Source organism: Lethenteron reissneri, chromosome 10 (genome assembly GCF_015708825.2).
Source record: "Lethenteron reissneri isolate LAM-NWPU_2019-01 chromosome 10, ASM1570882v1, whole genome shotgun sequence".
Taxonomy (NCBI): domain Eukaryota; kingdom Metazoa; phylum Chordata; class Hyperoartia; order Petromyzontiformes; family Petromyzontidae; genus Lethenteron; species Lethenteron reissneri.
Window position 1 is genome coordinate 6,739,539 of NC_083788.1, and position 15,912 is coordinate 6,755,450.

General features: G+C 46.2%; 1 protein-coding gene across 1 annotated transcript; it reads left to right on the top strand.

Annotated features, from left to right (window-relative positions):
• Positions 1-352: 352 nt before the first annotated feature.
• LOC133340762 (minor histocompatibility antigen H13-like) lies at positions 353-15,746 on the top strand. Its single transcript, XM_061549146.1, has 11 exons — positions 353-573; positions 7,721-7,819; positions 9,120-9,202; positions 9,368-9,456; positions 9,811-9,896; positions 10,474-10,599; positions 11,928-11,985; positions 12,720-12,803; positions 13,430-13,466; positions 14,334-14,436; positions 15,607-15,746. Exons 1-11 carry the CDS (start codon positions 397-399, stop codon positions 15,694-15,696), a joined length of 1,032 nt encoding a protein of 343 aa, XP_061405130.1. The 5' UTR covers positions 353-396; the 3' UTR covers positions 15,697-15,746.
• The last annotated feature ends 166 nt before the right edge of the window (positions 15,747-15,912 follow it).

The window sequence follows — 15,912 nt, forward strand, 5'->3', positions numbered from 1 at the left end:
GATGTCGATGCCACCACCACCGCCGCCTATTGCACGGCGGTGGTGGTGGCATGTTTGTTCGTATCTCTCAAAGTTCATAAGTTGAATATTCGTAATTAGAGGAGTACCTATAATTGGATCACCCTTTACACACAAATATACAAAGTAAAAAAAACCCTCTGATCTGGCAACCCATTCAGAAACCATTGCCAGCTGTTATTGTAAACCACAGTTTACACAATCTCCACGAACGATTCCAATCGACAACATCTCCAACTGACTGTGAATCGGCGCAAAGAATCGATTCCCTTCAAAGCCCCCAAGACAATCAAGCCAACGTAACGATTCCCCCGACGCGTGAAGGAATCGATCAGGAAGTTAATCGAATCGCCGGCGAGGCAGAAAGAGTACGTGGCGATGGCGGATACGGACCTGAACGCAACTCTCTCCGTGGCCGAGGCGGCGGTCAACGCCACGGCGAAGGTTCCCTCCACGCCCGAGGGCATCGCACTCGCCTATGGCTCCCTGGTCGTCATGGCGCTGCTGCCCATCTTCTTCGGTTCCCTGCGCAGCGTCAAGTCCGCAAAGTCCAAGGTGAGAGGCGCGGTACCCCCCCTTGCCCAGGCCGCGACCACGGTCTTGCCTGACGGCGCCTACCGGGGGAGGCGCGCGTCACGCGGCGGGGCCCCGCAGAGCGAAGGGGTGGGGGATTATTGCGCCGGTTTGCGTAGGCCGCGCACCATATGTATGTGTGTGTTGAATTGTCCTCAGTGTTATCCATCAGCAGTGGTCAATCCACTGCTGGATGGACTGCTTCCTGAGCCGTCGCGAGCTTTTCACGATCCCACGAATTGATTTCGTGTGTCCGTCTTCCTCGGTCGACGCTTTGGGTTCCTTGGCTGTCACTGCGTTGATAATTGTTTTTTTTTACCCCTTTTATCTGGCAACAAAACTGACACCTTTTTTTTACAAGAAGCCATGTTTGCATTGACCACAATACCTGCGGTCGGAATGCAAAGGTGTCAGTTTTGTAGCCAGATAAAAGGGTAAAAACACAATTATCATATTTTGCTACTGGCAAAGGAGGTTCCAATGGTGTCACTGCGTTGTTTCTTCGTTAGCATCGTTCCCTTTAAGCCATGACGTGTCCTTTGCAAGCCCACTCGCTCTTTCTTTCTCATCAGTTAGTTTTATTAAACTTGTATAATTAACCAGCATATGTTTTCTGGAACCCATATGGTTCCTCTTGCTGTGTCTCGTTAGAATGCGTTAACGCATTGAATTGGAAATTAAAAACGGTGTATTCATTTAGAGTAAAATGTTACGTGTGTTTTTTTTTTGTCAGGTCGCAGCCAGGTGTGTGTAAATAATAAGTCTGTGCCGACCCTTGTCAAATTATGCTCGGGCGATGAAAGAGAGGTGTGTCTTTTAAAAGTATACCCAAGTAAATTTGAAAAAAAAGTTACAGTACTTGGTTATCCCTTATAAAAGACTTGCCCTGTATTAGCCATTCCTTGGCTTCCATTCCGTTATTATTCTTGATCATTGGCCATCATTCCTTCATGCCATAACGTGTCCTGCCCAATCCCACTTATTTATCTTAACAGTTTAAATTATAGTATGTCATTAATCCACGTGTACCTGTTTTTATCTCAATATAATGTGTTTATCAATGAAATACGTCTGCCTTACTATTATATTAAATAATTTTACTTCTAACATAGTACTACTTATATTCTTGGTTCTTTCGGTAAAGTCACGTAGAAGAGAAACAATAAAAGAATAAAAATATAAAATTCTCACGACGTTTCGACTGCAACACAAGCAATCATCATCAGGTGTGAAATCCGCAGCAAGGAAACTTACCGAAAGAACCAAGAATATGAATCCCTGCAGTCACGAAAGCTTTAAATCAAAATAGTACTACTTGTGGTCTAGAAAGGCTAAGTATTTGATATTTATTCGTCCTGGTCAGAATGATTGATAGTAACGCATTTAACTCAGTGGGAAACTGATACAGTCATCCAAGCTGTCAAAACAGACGTAATAAAAAAACATACAACAAGGATAAAAAAATTGTTTACAAGCATAGAACAGCTGCGCTGAGTTTCCGTGAGGAAGGTAACGATACAAAATCTGTAAGGAGATAAGCTCTCAAAATGTATTCTCAGGAACAAAGATGATGAGAATACATTTTAGGAATATTGGAGAAATAAAGACACACATATAATGCATATATAATATATAATGTCCCATAAATGTCATTTTATGGTGACAGTCACTATAAGTACCAATGGATATCAATTAGAGGAATTGATTTTGGATCCAAAGTGAAAATATTTGATGAAAATAAAATCTATATTTTTGTATGGACAAAACAGGCAAACATAACACAGTATGTATGCCTCGGGTAATTATTTAACGTGGACTGTGATCAAGAGCAGATTGGAGTGTGTTTGTAAAATTTAATTTCGCAATATACCAATTTGCCCAAAGAAGAAAGTTTTCCAATCGGTCCAATATTCTCTGGAAATATGAACACTGAAAATTTCGAGCAACGACTGTGAAAAGAGGTACGGACGGAGAGGTGCATCCTTGTAACTTCATTGAGAAGCAGCTACAAAAATATACACAAATTACAGACATCTTAGTGCTTGTTGAGAAAAGTAAATGGGTTTGTACAAGACACATTGACTAGCAGACATGACAGCCAATAAATGAGACTAGTGCTGGAATGGCAGGCAAAGGAGAAACAAGTATAACCCGTAAAAACAAAGTTTTTCACTATAAATCCTTTATATGCGTGGCGGCTAGAGTCCTCTCGTCCTCTGGCTTGAGATGGCTGCCTCCTATGGGTCAGATGATTGCATTGCACCATTAAGCAATTGGTAATTAAATATAATATTTTTGTCCTAAAAAGTGTACAATTTTGGAGAAAAAAAATTCACGAACATTAATTGTCACGCACAACGAGTCCGTGTGGAAAATGTCAACTCGATTGGATCATGGGAAGTGGGTTAAAAAACGACCGAAAGATTTGCACGGTCTGAAGCAAGCAAGCGAACTTAATATAAAGGATTTAACAAGTAAACCCGTAAAACAAAGTTTTTCACTCTAAATCCTTTATATGCGTGGCGGCTAGAGTCCTCTCGTCCTCTGGCTTGAGATGGCTGCAATCTATGGGTCAGATGATTGTCTGCCAGTATTAAGCAATTGGTAATTAAATATTTAATTTGTTTTCCCTAAACAGTGTAAAATTTTGGAAAAAAAATTTCACGAAAATTAATTGTCACACACAACGAGTCTGTGCAAAATGTCAGCTCGATTGGATCACGGGAAGGGGGTTAAAAAACGACCGAAAGATTTGCACGGTCGTAAGCAAGCAAGCACGCAAGCAAGCACGCAAGCAAGCAAGCAAGCGAACTTAATATAAAGGATTTAAAAATGCCTGCGAGCGTGACCACCGGGGAGGTGGAGTGATGAGATTAGAGGCCTCGTCCAGTTCAGGAGTTAGATATATTATTATAGCACGACACCGTGTGGTAGGGCAACGACTTTTGAGGACTTTAATCCAGCAGTGGATAGATTGTGGCTGATGGCACTATTGGTAATAAGAATGGAGTACATCATAAATTTTGTATTAAATTACCATTAGATTCACAGTAAATGTGTTATCTTTAGACATTACTTCATAGGATATTCCATTTCAGTCTACTATATACAGCGTTTGTGATTTGAATTTCAAGGAAAGTAAACTAGACTTCAGCAGTTTTTTCTTGCTGTGGTTGTCCCACTTGATGACGATTGCTTGTGTTGCAATCGAAACGTCGTGATCTATAATTTTTCTACCTACGTGACTTTACCGAAAGAACGAAAGAGTATGAAAGTACAATAGTTAGGTTTTAACTGTATAATATATCAAGCTTTGTGCTCTTACCCATTTTGAAATTCGTGGCTGGTAAAATATTTACATTTCAAACGAGGGAAGTTGTATTGTCAATAGTGAACATTTGTGACGGAAAGCAATACAGTAAAATACATATAAAAGCAATTACAGTGGCATATGATAGATATTTACCTGGGAAAACATTTCTGTGATATGGGTATTTTTCAAGATAATCTTGTGTAGAATCTTGGTCAAATTCCTTTCTGAATATATATATATATAAATCTCTTATTCAAAGCAGTTGTTTATTACTTGATCCTTGTGTGATCCAACAACCCCACCGACGAGTCTGCTAGGTTAAATACTCACACTCTTTTGACACACTTGTTTGCAACTAACACAACCCTCGACACACTAATCACCTTTACCACACCTATCACCATCAGCACCACCACCATTATCACTAACTCCATTATCACCTCGCCTATCATTAACCCAACCAACACTCACCACCGCTACCAATCTCATCTTAACCATACTCGCCACTGCCACTCAACTTCATCACCACGACCTCCACCAATATCACCTCCGCCACCACTAACATCTGGTAATGCCGTAGGTGGCCATGATGTAACTAACACACATTGCACGTGGCCCTGTCAACCCTGGAATGGGTCACCACATTCCTCTTGGAGTGGTGCCAATGCAACCTTTGAGCTAGATTCCTCCGAGTGCATCTGGTACAGCGCCTCGGTCTGTGAAATCAAGAAGGAGTCATGCGCCTCCACCGTGCTGATTGGGTTTCGTGTTTTCTTTCATCGGCACCCCTCGCCCACGTGCAGCGACGATGAGCGTCGAGTTCTTAGATTGCCACCCTTTCAGCAAATTGCTCGTCCATTCAGCCGCTGTCTAACATAGTCCGATCGTCAGCTGTAAATACGATCGGAGTTTTATATTTACCTACTACAGAATATCCAAAAGTGAAGTGCTCCTTGGAAATGCGAGTTGCACGATTTCCTTCTGCTATCATTGGCGCAGTGGTTAGAACTTTGAATGCGGCAGTCTGAATTAGTTTTTCTATTCACGTTATGGGCCAGCGTGGTGAAGTATGTTTAAGCAACCGGTATGATAGACAGTGTAGGCAAGTTTTTCAGTTTGAAGCAAATTGACAAAAGGGCTATAAGACTATATTTGCTCTTAATTTTAGAAACTTTCGTGACTGCAGGAATTATTATTTGGTTCTTTCGGTTAAGTCACGTCTAAAGATAAAATATTAAATTAAATAATAGCATACGACGTTTCGATTGCAACACAAGCCATCATCATCAGGTATAATGAAATAGCGACATAAAATCTAACCAGAAAACTATAGACAGACATATTAGCAGACAGATATCACCAAGATACATAGAGAGAGCAACACAGGTAACAGAAAGGGGTGATCATCTCTGTGGGGTCTATTTAAGGCCACCCCACAGAGATGATCACCCCTCTCTGTTACCTGTGTTGCTCTCTCTATGTATCTTGGTGATATCTGTCTGCTTACATGTCTGTCTATAGTTTTCTGGTTAGATTTTATGTCGCTATTTCATTATACCTGATGATGATTGCTTGTGTTGCAATCAAAACGTCGTATGCTATTATTTAATTTAATTTATTATTTTATCTTTAGACGTGACTTAACCGAAAGAACCAAATAACTATATTTGCTGAATAGGGAATTACATTTTCATCATCATCATCATCATGTCAAAAAACATGCCACTAACCATAAATAGTTTGAAATGCCTTTGATGTCCATCCCTCTTATATTGTTCTGAATTGCAACAGTTTGCATGTTGGCTTATTTTGTTTGACTGAGTTTTGCATTTGATCCCACTGAGTTACCCAAGCGCATCTAATCTGTGCTCATTTATAAAGCAGTATGTGCTTCATAGTGAGAAATAAAACCCCATTAATGAGCAGACATAAAGCAATCTTCCATATTAATAGACAGCTATTAATACGGTTTGTTTACCGGGACATTCGTCTCAACGCACTGGCTCCCCGCCACGAGTTTTTGACACTTAATCCGTCTGAATTGGAGTCCGCATTTCAGTCGAGTGTTTAAAAAGAGGGCACTTTTTTTGGAACTTTTATTCTATATCACAACATTGCTATCGGCGTCACGTCATTATGAAATTACCTTTCGTGTGAGAGAATGGCCCGCAGAAATAGATATCACTGAGCTGCTTCTGAGATCCCTTCAGGGGTGAATATTGTGTACACGGTAGTGGGCGGGGGCAATTATGTCTCCCATGACATGTATTTCTCAATGCCAAATTGGGCAGATTTTATTTCAGATGAGAATCCTCTAGCTTCTGACCCAAATTTGCCAGGGCCTGTGGCAGAGGTCGCAACCGGGTACCCGATACCCGTACCCTACCCGATACTCGGCTACCCGTACCCGGCCAAGTACGAGTACGGGTAGCCGTTTGCGACCCTGGTGCGGCCGGGTACTGGTACGGGTAGGCCGTGAGTCACTGGTGAGTAACCGTTTGTCACTCATTTCGGGTAGGATACGGGTACGGATAGGGAACGGGTACCCGGCCCGGTACGGGTACCCATTTGCGACCCTGGTGCGGCCGGGTACGGGTAAGGAATCAAAACCCGTTTGCGACCTCTGACCTGTGGGTATTTCCAGCATTATGATCATGAGCCACCTACGCATTTACCAGTGACTTGAGTTTGACTCCTGATCAAGATACACAATGCTAATAGTAATTAGTATCTAAACCTTGTCTGGGCCATTCGGCCTTAAAAAAAGCAAGCCTCTGCCCGGACTCATTCGCTGAAAATAGACTTGCACTACTGGGTTTGCGTTGGTATCAACTACATGTCATGTTGTCTTGGAATATGTTCTCACTAAGCATCATATCCTAAACCATGGCCCCAAAAGATCGTTCAGCAGAGGAGTGGAAGGGCTGCACACGGCCCTCATAAATAACACCATCAACTGGCTCGGTAAACTGGACTGTTTTGAGTTTTTACATTCAGCAGCATGCCAGAAGAAGATTAACCAACCGTCCGTAACGATTTGAAAAGGATGATCTCATTGTTCTGTGTGTTTGGATGCCTGTGCATCTATGTGGATTTGTGTGGTAGTGTCGTGGTTAGCGCGCTGCGCTATGAACCCGACGACCCGAGTTCGATTCCCGCTCACGGCCACCACCAGTGACGATTATCTGAAACTGTCCTGGGCCTCCCCTAGGTCGACTTAACCTTAAATGAGTATCTGGTGCGGTGTGTAAACATCACCACTGGGGAGACAAAGGCGGTCGGGCGTGGTGCTGGCCACCCACCCCCTCGTATATTGTTCCGGCCTACATAGGTGCTTGCTAACAGCACTTGCCCTGACAGTCTAAGGCTATCCGGGGGATCTTTGTCTTTGTTTGTGTGTGCATTTGCATTTTTGCCTGTTTGCATCTCTGTTAGTGTGCCTATCTGTGCATCGTTAGCGCACAGCGCTACGAACCCAGCGACCCGAATTCGATTCCCTCTCAAAGCCAAAGACAGTGGTGAATATTTGAATCGGTCCTGAGCCTCCCCTAGGCCAACTCAGCCTTAAATGAGTACTTGGTGTGATGTGTAAACATAATCACTGGGGAGACAAAGGTGTCTGTGCTTGGTGTTGGTCACCCACCCCCTCGCGTGATTCACCGACCCTCATAGGTGCTCGCTGACATCCCTTGTCCCAACAGCCTTTTAAAGGCTATACAGGGGACCTTTGTCTCTGTCTGTCTTCCCGTGTTTGTCTCCGTGCGTCTGTATGTTTACGTATTTGTGTCTGTGTCCCTCGTGTTGTTTTTTTCGCAGACGACGTCGGACATGACAGAGACGATCACGAGCCGCGACGCTGCTCGTTTCCCCATCATTGCGTCCTGCACGCTCTTTGGCCTCTACCTCTTCTTCAAGGTGCAGCGTCACCGCTCGCGCACGCACGCACGCACGCACGCACTCCACCGCCACATGATGCACGCATCAACAACAACCGCCATTGTCGTCGGCGGTTGTTGTTGATGCTTCGCCCGCTATACCACACACACTACTCGTAGATGAAACGTAGCAGACATTCACGCTCGGTATGCCCACCGCTGGAACATAGTGCATTTGGGACCAATGTAGCAGACACCACTAGCGTATGGTACGCATACCAAGAGCATGCCAGCGCACACCCACGAGTCCGCTGATACTTAGGACATAAGGGGCTGATTTGTGGTAGACTTACACCACACTTGAGACTGATGTAGCACAGCACCGCCGACACACAGCAGGCACCACTAACATTTAGCACACCTACCAAGAGCATGTTAAAGACACTACAAGCATGTGGCTCAGAACACTCGTGCATAACATATTCACTATTAATACATGACGCGCACACACACACTGCTAGTACGTGACACACAGCCGTATTACATGCACACACAGCACATAGACATAGCGTGCACAGCAGTTTCGACTCCAGTAAACAATCGCACGTGCACACACATGCGCGCGCCACTGACATGCGGTGATTACTGTGAAGCCATGGTGCCAGGTTGTGTTCCCATACCACCCGGATTTGATGATCCATGCGAAGTGAGAAATTTGATACAAAAATAACTAAACACTTAATTAAAATCGAGTCTAAGCGCACGCCCCTTGCTGGGAGCATCGTCTGTGTGCCCGTCTGTTGAATACGTGCGCAGTTATGTGTGTGGGTGTAACAGATTGTGCATGTGTGTAAGTGTATTTGTGTGTGATGTGTATGTGTGTGTGAAACTGCATGGGTGTACAGACTTAAAAGGGCATCTGTGTCTTAGGTGTAAAATGTGTGTATTTTTTTACATATGTTTGTGTATGTAACAGTTTCTTTGTGTATGGGTGTTTATTTTTATGCGTGTGCAGCTGCTACTTTATGCATGTGCATAGTTGAAACTGTGTCGTTAAGTATGCGTGTGCGTTTTGGTGTATGCATTTCTGCATGTGTATATGGATATGTGTGGGTGTAACTGTGTGTGTGTTTGCTTTGGTCCACTCAGCCTCAAATAAGTACCTGGTGCGGTGCGTATACATCGCCACTATGGCGTGGTGCTGGCCACCCACTCCCTCGTGTGCCGTGCCGGCTTTCATCGGCGCGCGCTAACAGCACTTGCCCCTAACAGTCTGTTCAGACTATATGGGGGATCTTTGTGTTTGCTTATATTTCTGTGCATATACTATGTGTCCTCAGGTGTTCTCGCAAGAGTACATCAACTTGCTCCTCTCCATGTACTTCTTTGTGCTGGGGATACTGGCTCTGTCACACACGATCAGGTGAACACACACACACACACACAAAGATAAAGATCCCCTATGTAGTCTACACAGGCTGTTGGGGCAAGTGCTGCCACTGCGCACCTATGAACGCCAGTACGGCGCAACGTGGGAGGTGTTGTTTTTGGTACCATGTCTTTTTGTCTCTGTGTTCTACGTTGTCAGTCCTGCCATGGCTCGACTGTTCCCGGGTGCAGCCTTCGCCTCCCAGTATCAGCTGCTCTTCACACAGGGCACTGGGGAGGCACGTGAGGGTAAGTCTACACGCACACATACAGACAGACACCCGTGGACGCACACAGACACACACGCAGGTGGACACGGTAGCGCCACGACACGCAAGCATAGACTCTCGCACAGTACCGAGTGAACGCAAATTGACACAAAGAACACCTTGCCACGCACACGTAGCAATAGACGCACACCCACGACGACACGCGGACATGCATAGGGGTGCACACAGTGGTACCAACACACGCACACACACCAACAACGACACAGTGACATACACATGTACGCACGCAGGCGCTCAAAGCACACTCGCAAAACAGTTGTGCGTTGTGTTTTGGCCACGTTAAGACGCTATTTTCCTGTCCTGGTTTATGCAGAGATCTTGAACTACGAGTTTGACCGTAAGGACCTCTTCTGCCTTGTGCTGAGCTCTGTCGTGGGCGTCTGGTACATCCTCAAGAAGGTGTGACCTGCTTTCGCTTTCCTGGAATCTGCAATGAACACACACACATCGCACCTGTACACTCTCACTTGCACCCTTGCCTGCATTCTTATTTTAACTCATCGTCTGATGAATAATCACCGCCTTGTCCACGCTGTGGGAAACTGCCACAGTGTAATGGTTAGCAGCACACTGGACTTGCAATCCAGAGGTCGCCGGCTAGATTCCATCGTAGAAACAATTGTGCAGGTTTCTTAAATCCCCCTCGCCCCACCTCCTCTGCCCACCCAGCAGCAGGATAAAATTGGTTACACCACAGTCAGTCAATCGGCAGGTTTGCGTGTGGTGGGGTTAAAGTTTGGTTGACGCCCACTCCTTCCAACATGTCAACGTTGAAGAGTAGACCCAGTACCCTCTATTTGTGTTCGCTCTTGTGGACGCCTTTTCTGCCGGCAGTGGGAGTGAGCAAGCAATTTCAGGGCTGCGCCTTGCAAGTAGTATTATTACGAACGAAGTTTGTGCCGACTGGTCGTGCCACTGGTCGTGCCACTGGTTGTGCTGTTAAAACCGTGGTTGTGTCGGCCGTGTCGCGCTGAAGCACTGGATCGCCAACAACCTGTTTGGGCTGGCATTTGCACTGAACGGAGTGGAGCTGCTTCATCTCAACAACGTGTGCACCGGGTGCATCCTGCTGGGCGGACTCTTCATCTACGACATCTTCTGGGTGTGCGCACGCACTCACGCACGCACGCTCGATTGCTTGCGCACATATGTACACGTAACAACAATGACACCAGCCACCATTCGTCACTAAGTAGCGGTGAGCTTACCACAGCGCTTGTGCCAGCCAGGTGCCATGGGTTGACTGACAAATGGCTGGCAGATGCACCACCTCTGCTCCCCACTGTGCCAACTTTTGCTGCGTTTTAGCCACCTGGCGCTTTGCTCATTGTTATGAGTCGCTCCTCTGCCCTTCAGCTGCCTCGTAGCGTCCATTTCGAACTTCCCCTAAGAAGCCGACCTTGATAAACGCTGATTACAGTCATCGGCAAGTCCACTCGGCTCCAAATCCTCCCGTACCACATCAGCACATCTGATCGGTCATCAGCCCTACCTGCACACGCATACATGCCCACACGCACATAAGCACTTGTAAGAGAGATCTTCCATGTAGCCTACAGGTTGTTGGGTGAAACTGCTACTGGAAATCTGTGAAAAAGAGCTACTTATCTCTCGGTTCTTTCGGTAAAGTTCACGTAGAAGGGAAATAATAAAATAATAAAAATGAAACATAATACAATCCTTCCACGACGTTTCGGCCACAACGCAAGCAGCCATCCTCAGGTGAAGACCAGGTCTGTCGGGGAGACAGCGTCTGAATGAAAACACCACCACGCTTGGAGCGTATATTTAAGCTGGGTTGGAAGGGGAATGGCGCCTTGACAAAAAAAATTGCATATCAAGAGGAATTTAGCATATTTATGGGAAATGCAGATATGTGATTAGTACTACTTGTGAAATGCGTAGGAGGTGGGCGGGGGGTTTCAAAGTCATATTATGCCCGTGCATTATGCAGGATTAGCAGCATCAAAGGGAGGAGATCCCTGCAGTCACGAAAGCTTTAAAGAACTACTTAGCTCATTGGATTCCTCCACAGTCTAAAATATTCAGATTCTGCTGTGAGCGAGCATCTTTGAAGGCCGGAACGATGCTAGTGTACTCCGGACCACAACGGGTGATCTCTGTCACACCGCACCAGGTTTTGAGTGAAGGCTGAATCGACCTAGGGAGGAGGCTCCATGACCAGTTCTGATATCACCAGCGCTGTTCGTTGAGGCTGGAAATCCAAATCATTTAGTTGGGTTTATAGCGCAGTGCTAATCGATAGAAAACTTTATTTTCATAATGGATTATTAAGATGAATCGGCACCAGTAAGAATCACTTGTGCTCGATGAATGGATGCGTTGTCGCGTGCCTTTCTGTGTTTGTGATCGTTTCTCCGCGTGTGTGTGCGCATGCGTTTCTTTTCATGTTTCCGTTCCATCGCCCAGGTGTTCGGCACTAACGTCATGGTGACTGTGGCGAAGTCGTTCGAGGCTCCGATCAAACGTGAGGCCGCTACGTCCGTCTGTCCGCTTGAGTGGGGCTCATTTGGTATTGACTGACAACACAGTCGTGCAGTTTGTCACAAGGGACACATTCCTGCGGAGGGAATTGAGTTGCTCGGTCAATGGCCTGCAGGGTCAACGGCGGCGTGGTGTATTCCGCAAATATGCCCGACTGTGAGGTCGGGCACAAGCCGGCGTGAGTAGGTTAAACGTTTAGTTTTATATGGGCACCACGGGGTGACCAGCCCCACCCACCCACCCAGCCCCACCCCCCACCCCCACTTCCCCACCCAACCCCACCCTCCCCACCTTCCCCCCCCACCTTCCCCTCCCCACCCAGCCCCTCCCACCCAGCCCCTCCCCACCCAGCCCCTCCCCACCCTCCCCTCTCCACCCAGCCCCACCCCTCCCATTTTTGGATGCACGACGAACAGACGGACACAATAATCCCCTGTGGGCTGGTGTAACCAGGAGGTTCCTACCAGTATAACGTTTACTTAAAGGTGGTCGGATGGCTCAGAAGGCAGAACGCTGATCTAGGCCATAAAATGAGAAACCCCGTGAATTGTGTTGTCAACATCAACGCTCGTTAGAAAAAGGGCAGCCGGGCTTGTGGGGAGGTTGGCTACACCGCCTCTTCACACGTGTGCATTGGTGGCCTTGTTATGAGATAGTTATCGTCACCCACCCTGCGGGAAAATAGTTATGCTATTCACGAGTGCTGTCGTGTTGCAGTGGTGTTCCCCCAAGATCTGCTGCAGAGGGGATTGGAGGCCAGCAACTTTGCCATGTTGGGACTCGGCGACATCGTCATACCAGGTCCGTCCATCCATTTGTGCATCCGTCCGTCTTCCTACAGTTTGTGTGTGTGTATGTGTATGCCCTTGCTTGCCTGACTGCTTGTCTGTCCATCTGGGTGCGTGCCTTCTCTTTACCTGCCTGTGTCTGTCCGGCTCTCGTCTGCCTGTCTGTCTCAGTTGCACTATTTCTGTGTCTTATCTGCGTGCCCATCATTCTCACTGTCTGCTTACCTGTCTGCCTGTCTCATTTGCACAATTTCCCTGTCTGTCTGCGTGCCCATCATTCTCACCGTCTGCCCACCTGCCTCCCTGCCTGTCTATTTCCATGGTCAATGGTCTATATCATGTATTAATATTGCAGTGGAGTCTGTTCTCTACGACATGGATCAAGATCTGCAACATAAACGACAAAAGTTTGTTAATTGTGCAAGGCGACGCGCTCGGTGCGGGCGCTTGTTTTGCCCGTAGCTTTGATATCACAAGACAGCTCTGACTAACACCTTGGTCCTTGGGAGAGTGAGGCTTAGATTTAATGTTGGTGTCAACTCTGTTTCACTGCAGGTTTACCCGAGGCTTACTTACAGGGTTGTCAGCCTCGTTCAATGCGAATGAAGCCTAATGTAAAGTCGTATTGTCTTTTTTCAGGAATCTTCATTGCCCTCCTGCTCCGCTTTGATATCAGGTAACAATTTACCTTGCAAATAGTGAGTTGTTTTTTCTCGGAGTGTTTTCTCGTGTGCGTGCGAGGTAGTTGCTCGTGCACTGCGCTATTAATTATACCCTACAGCCCGCACTGTGTGGGGAGGCCCTCATACAGTAGCGAATCAATGAAGGGCTGTATTTAACTATCATTATTTACAAGACAAATAAGTATAACCAGTAAAAACAAAGTTTTTCACTATAAATCCTTTATATGCGTGGCGGCTAGAGTCCTCTCGTCCTCTGGCTTGAGATGGCTGCCACCTATGGGTCAGATCATTGTCTGCCAATATTAAGCAATTGGTAATTAAATATTTAATTTGTTTTCCCTAAACAGTGTAACATTTTGGAAACATTTTTTCACGAACATTAATTGTCTCGCACAACGAGTGTGCAAAATGTCAGCTCGATTGGATCACGGGAAGTGGGTTAAAAAACGACTGAAAGATTTGCACGGTCGTAAGCAAGCACGCAAGCAAGCGAACTTAATATAAAGGATTTAAAAAGAGACACCCAGATCCTGCGGTCAAACCCTGGCTCCCAGTAGCGCTGGTTTCGTGTCTATGGCATGGCCATTATTTATGTACTTAGCAGTGTTTAACTTTCTACTCTATAATCCAGGTGGCCTATGTTGAATTCCCGGCAACGGTGGTCATCAATACCTTATAGGTGTCTTAACCTGGCTGGGCTTTGCCTATGCGCAACTCTCTTAGTGATTAATGTGTATGTATACGTAATCGGAGTTGCGGGGGGGAAGGCCAACAAACTAAACACAAAAAGTAATACATTGTTCCTACCAACTGTAAGTGGGACCTTTATCATCATCATCATCTGTGTTTGGGATGAACAGCTTGAAGAAAAACAGCCGCACGTATTTCTACGTCAGCTTCCTTGCCTACATCCTCGGCCTGGGTCTCACCATCTTCGTGATGCACACCTTCAAGCATGCTCAGGTGAGCGTGACCCTTCACCCTGATGGCTACACGACCAGCACAGCAGCGGTGTCTCTCTTTCTTGATTTGAAGCTTTCGTGACTGCAGGAATCCATTAGTTTTTTCGGTAAAATTTCGATTTAAAGCTTTCGTGACTGCAGGGATTCATCTTCTTGGTTCTTTCGGTAAAGTCACGTAGAATGGAAATAATAAAATAATAAATAAAACATAATAAAAATTCTCACGACCTGTTCTCCACCTGAGGACGGCTGCTTGCGTTGTGGCCGAAACGTCGTGAGAATTATTTTTATTATGTCCATTCTTTCGGTAAAGTCACGTGATTTATTTATTTTATACCTACGTGACTTTACCGAAAGAACCAAAGAGTATGGTGTCTCTCTTGTCATACTAGATGGCTTAAGTTGCCAGTTCATTTCGATCTCCCGGCGCAACACGTTGAAAACGTTGGTTGGGCATGTTTCATAAATCCTCCGCCGTGGTCGATACAATGAGTTCCCCATTGTGGGAAGTCTCCAGTGGTTTTCCCTGGGCATACTCGACCCCCACCATAGGAACATGGAGTTTCCACCACTGGCTTCGAGCTGTTCATGGCAGATGAGGACTGCCGTAAGCTAATTTTCTTAGCGGGCAATCCACTCTGAATTGTTTACTGAATGTCCATGATCCTGTGATCTCATGTGTTTTCCTAACCACGTGTTCCTTTGTCCCGGTGTCCACTGCTGTGTGTGGTGTTCATATGTCTCGGTCACCTCTCTCGTGTGTCCTTGTCGTCTATCCTCCGTCCCCATGTCCCGGTGTTTCCCCATTATCTCTTCTTTGTCTGTGTCTAACCGTGTCCTCTCGGTATCGAAATGCTTCCTGTCCCCATGTGTGTGTTGTCTGTGTCTCCTGCCCTGTGTGATTGTGTTCTCATGTCCCATGTCTTTGTGTATGTCTCGCCTCTTGTCTGTGTCTCCTGCCCTGTGTGATTGTGTTCTCATGTCCCATGTCTTTGTGCATGTCTCGGCTATGTTCGCATGCTCTCCCACCCCCCCCCCCCCCCCCGTGTGTCATTGTGTCCCTCTGTCTCTTCCGTTTGCACCCACGTGCTCCCTTCTCACCCTGGTGGTGTCTGTCCCTGTGTTGCCTGTCCCCGTGTGGCGTGTGTCTCTTGTGCCTGTCTCCCTGCAGCCGGCGCTGCTGTATTTGGTCCCTGCTTGCATTGGGCTGCCTGTGCTGGTGGCTCTGCTCAAGGGGGAGGTCAAGGAGATGTTTAAGTGAGAGATTAATACACACACACACACATAAAGTACATGTATAAACACGCACACAAGAACACTACACATATAAGTGTCGTGTCCTTGTGAGTATGAACACACGTAAAAAGACACATGCACTGAATGTACACACACAAACACATGAACATGCACATATACACAACGCACATAACCATACACATGTACGTACTTGAATGCATGCATATGCACATAATCAAGT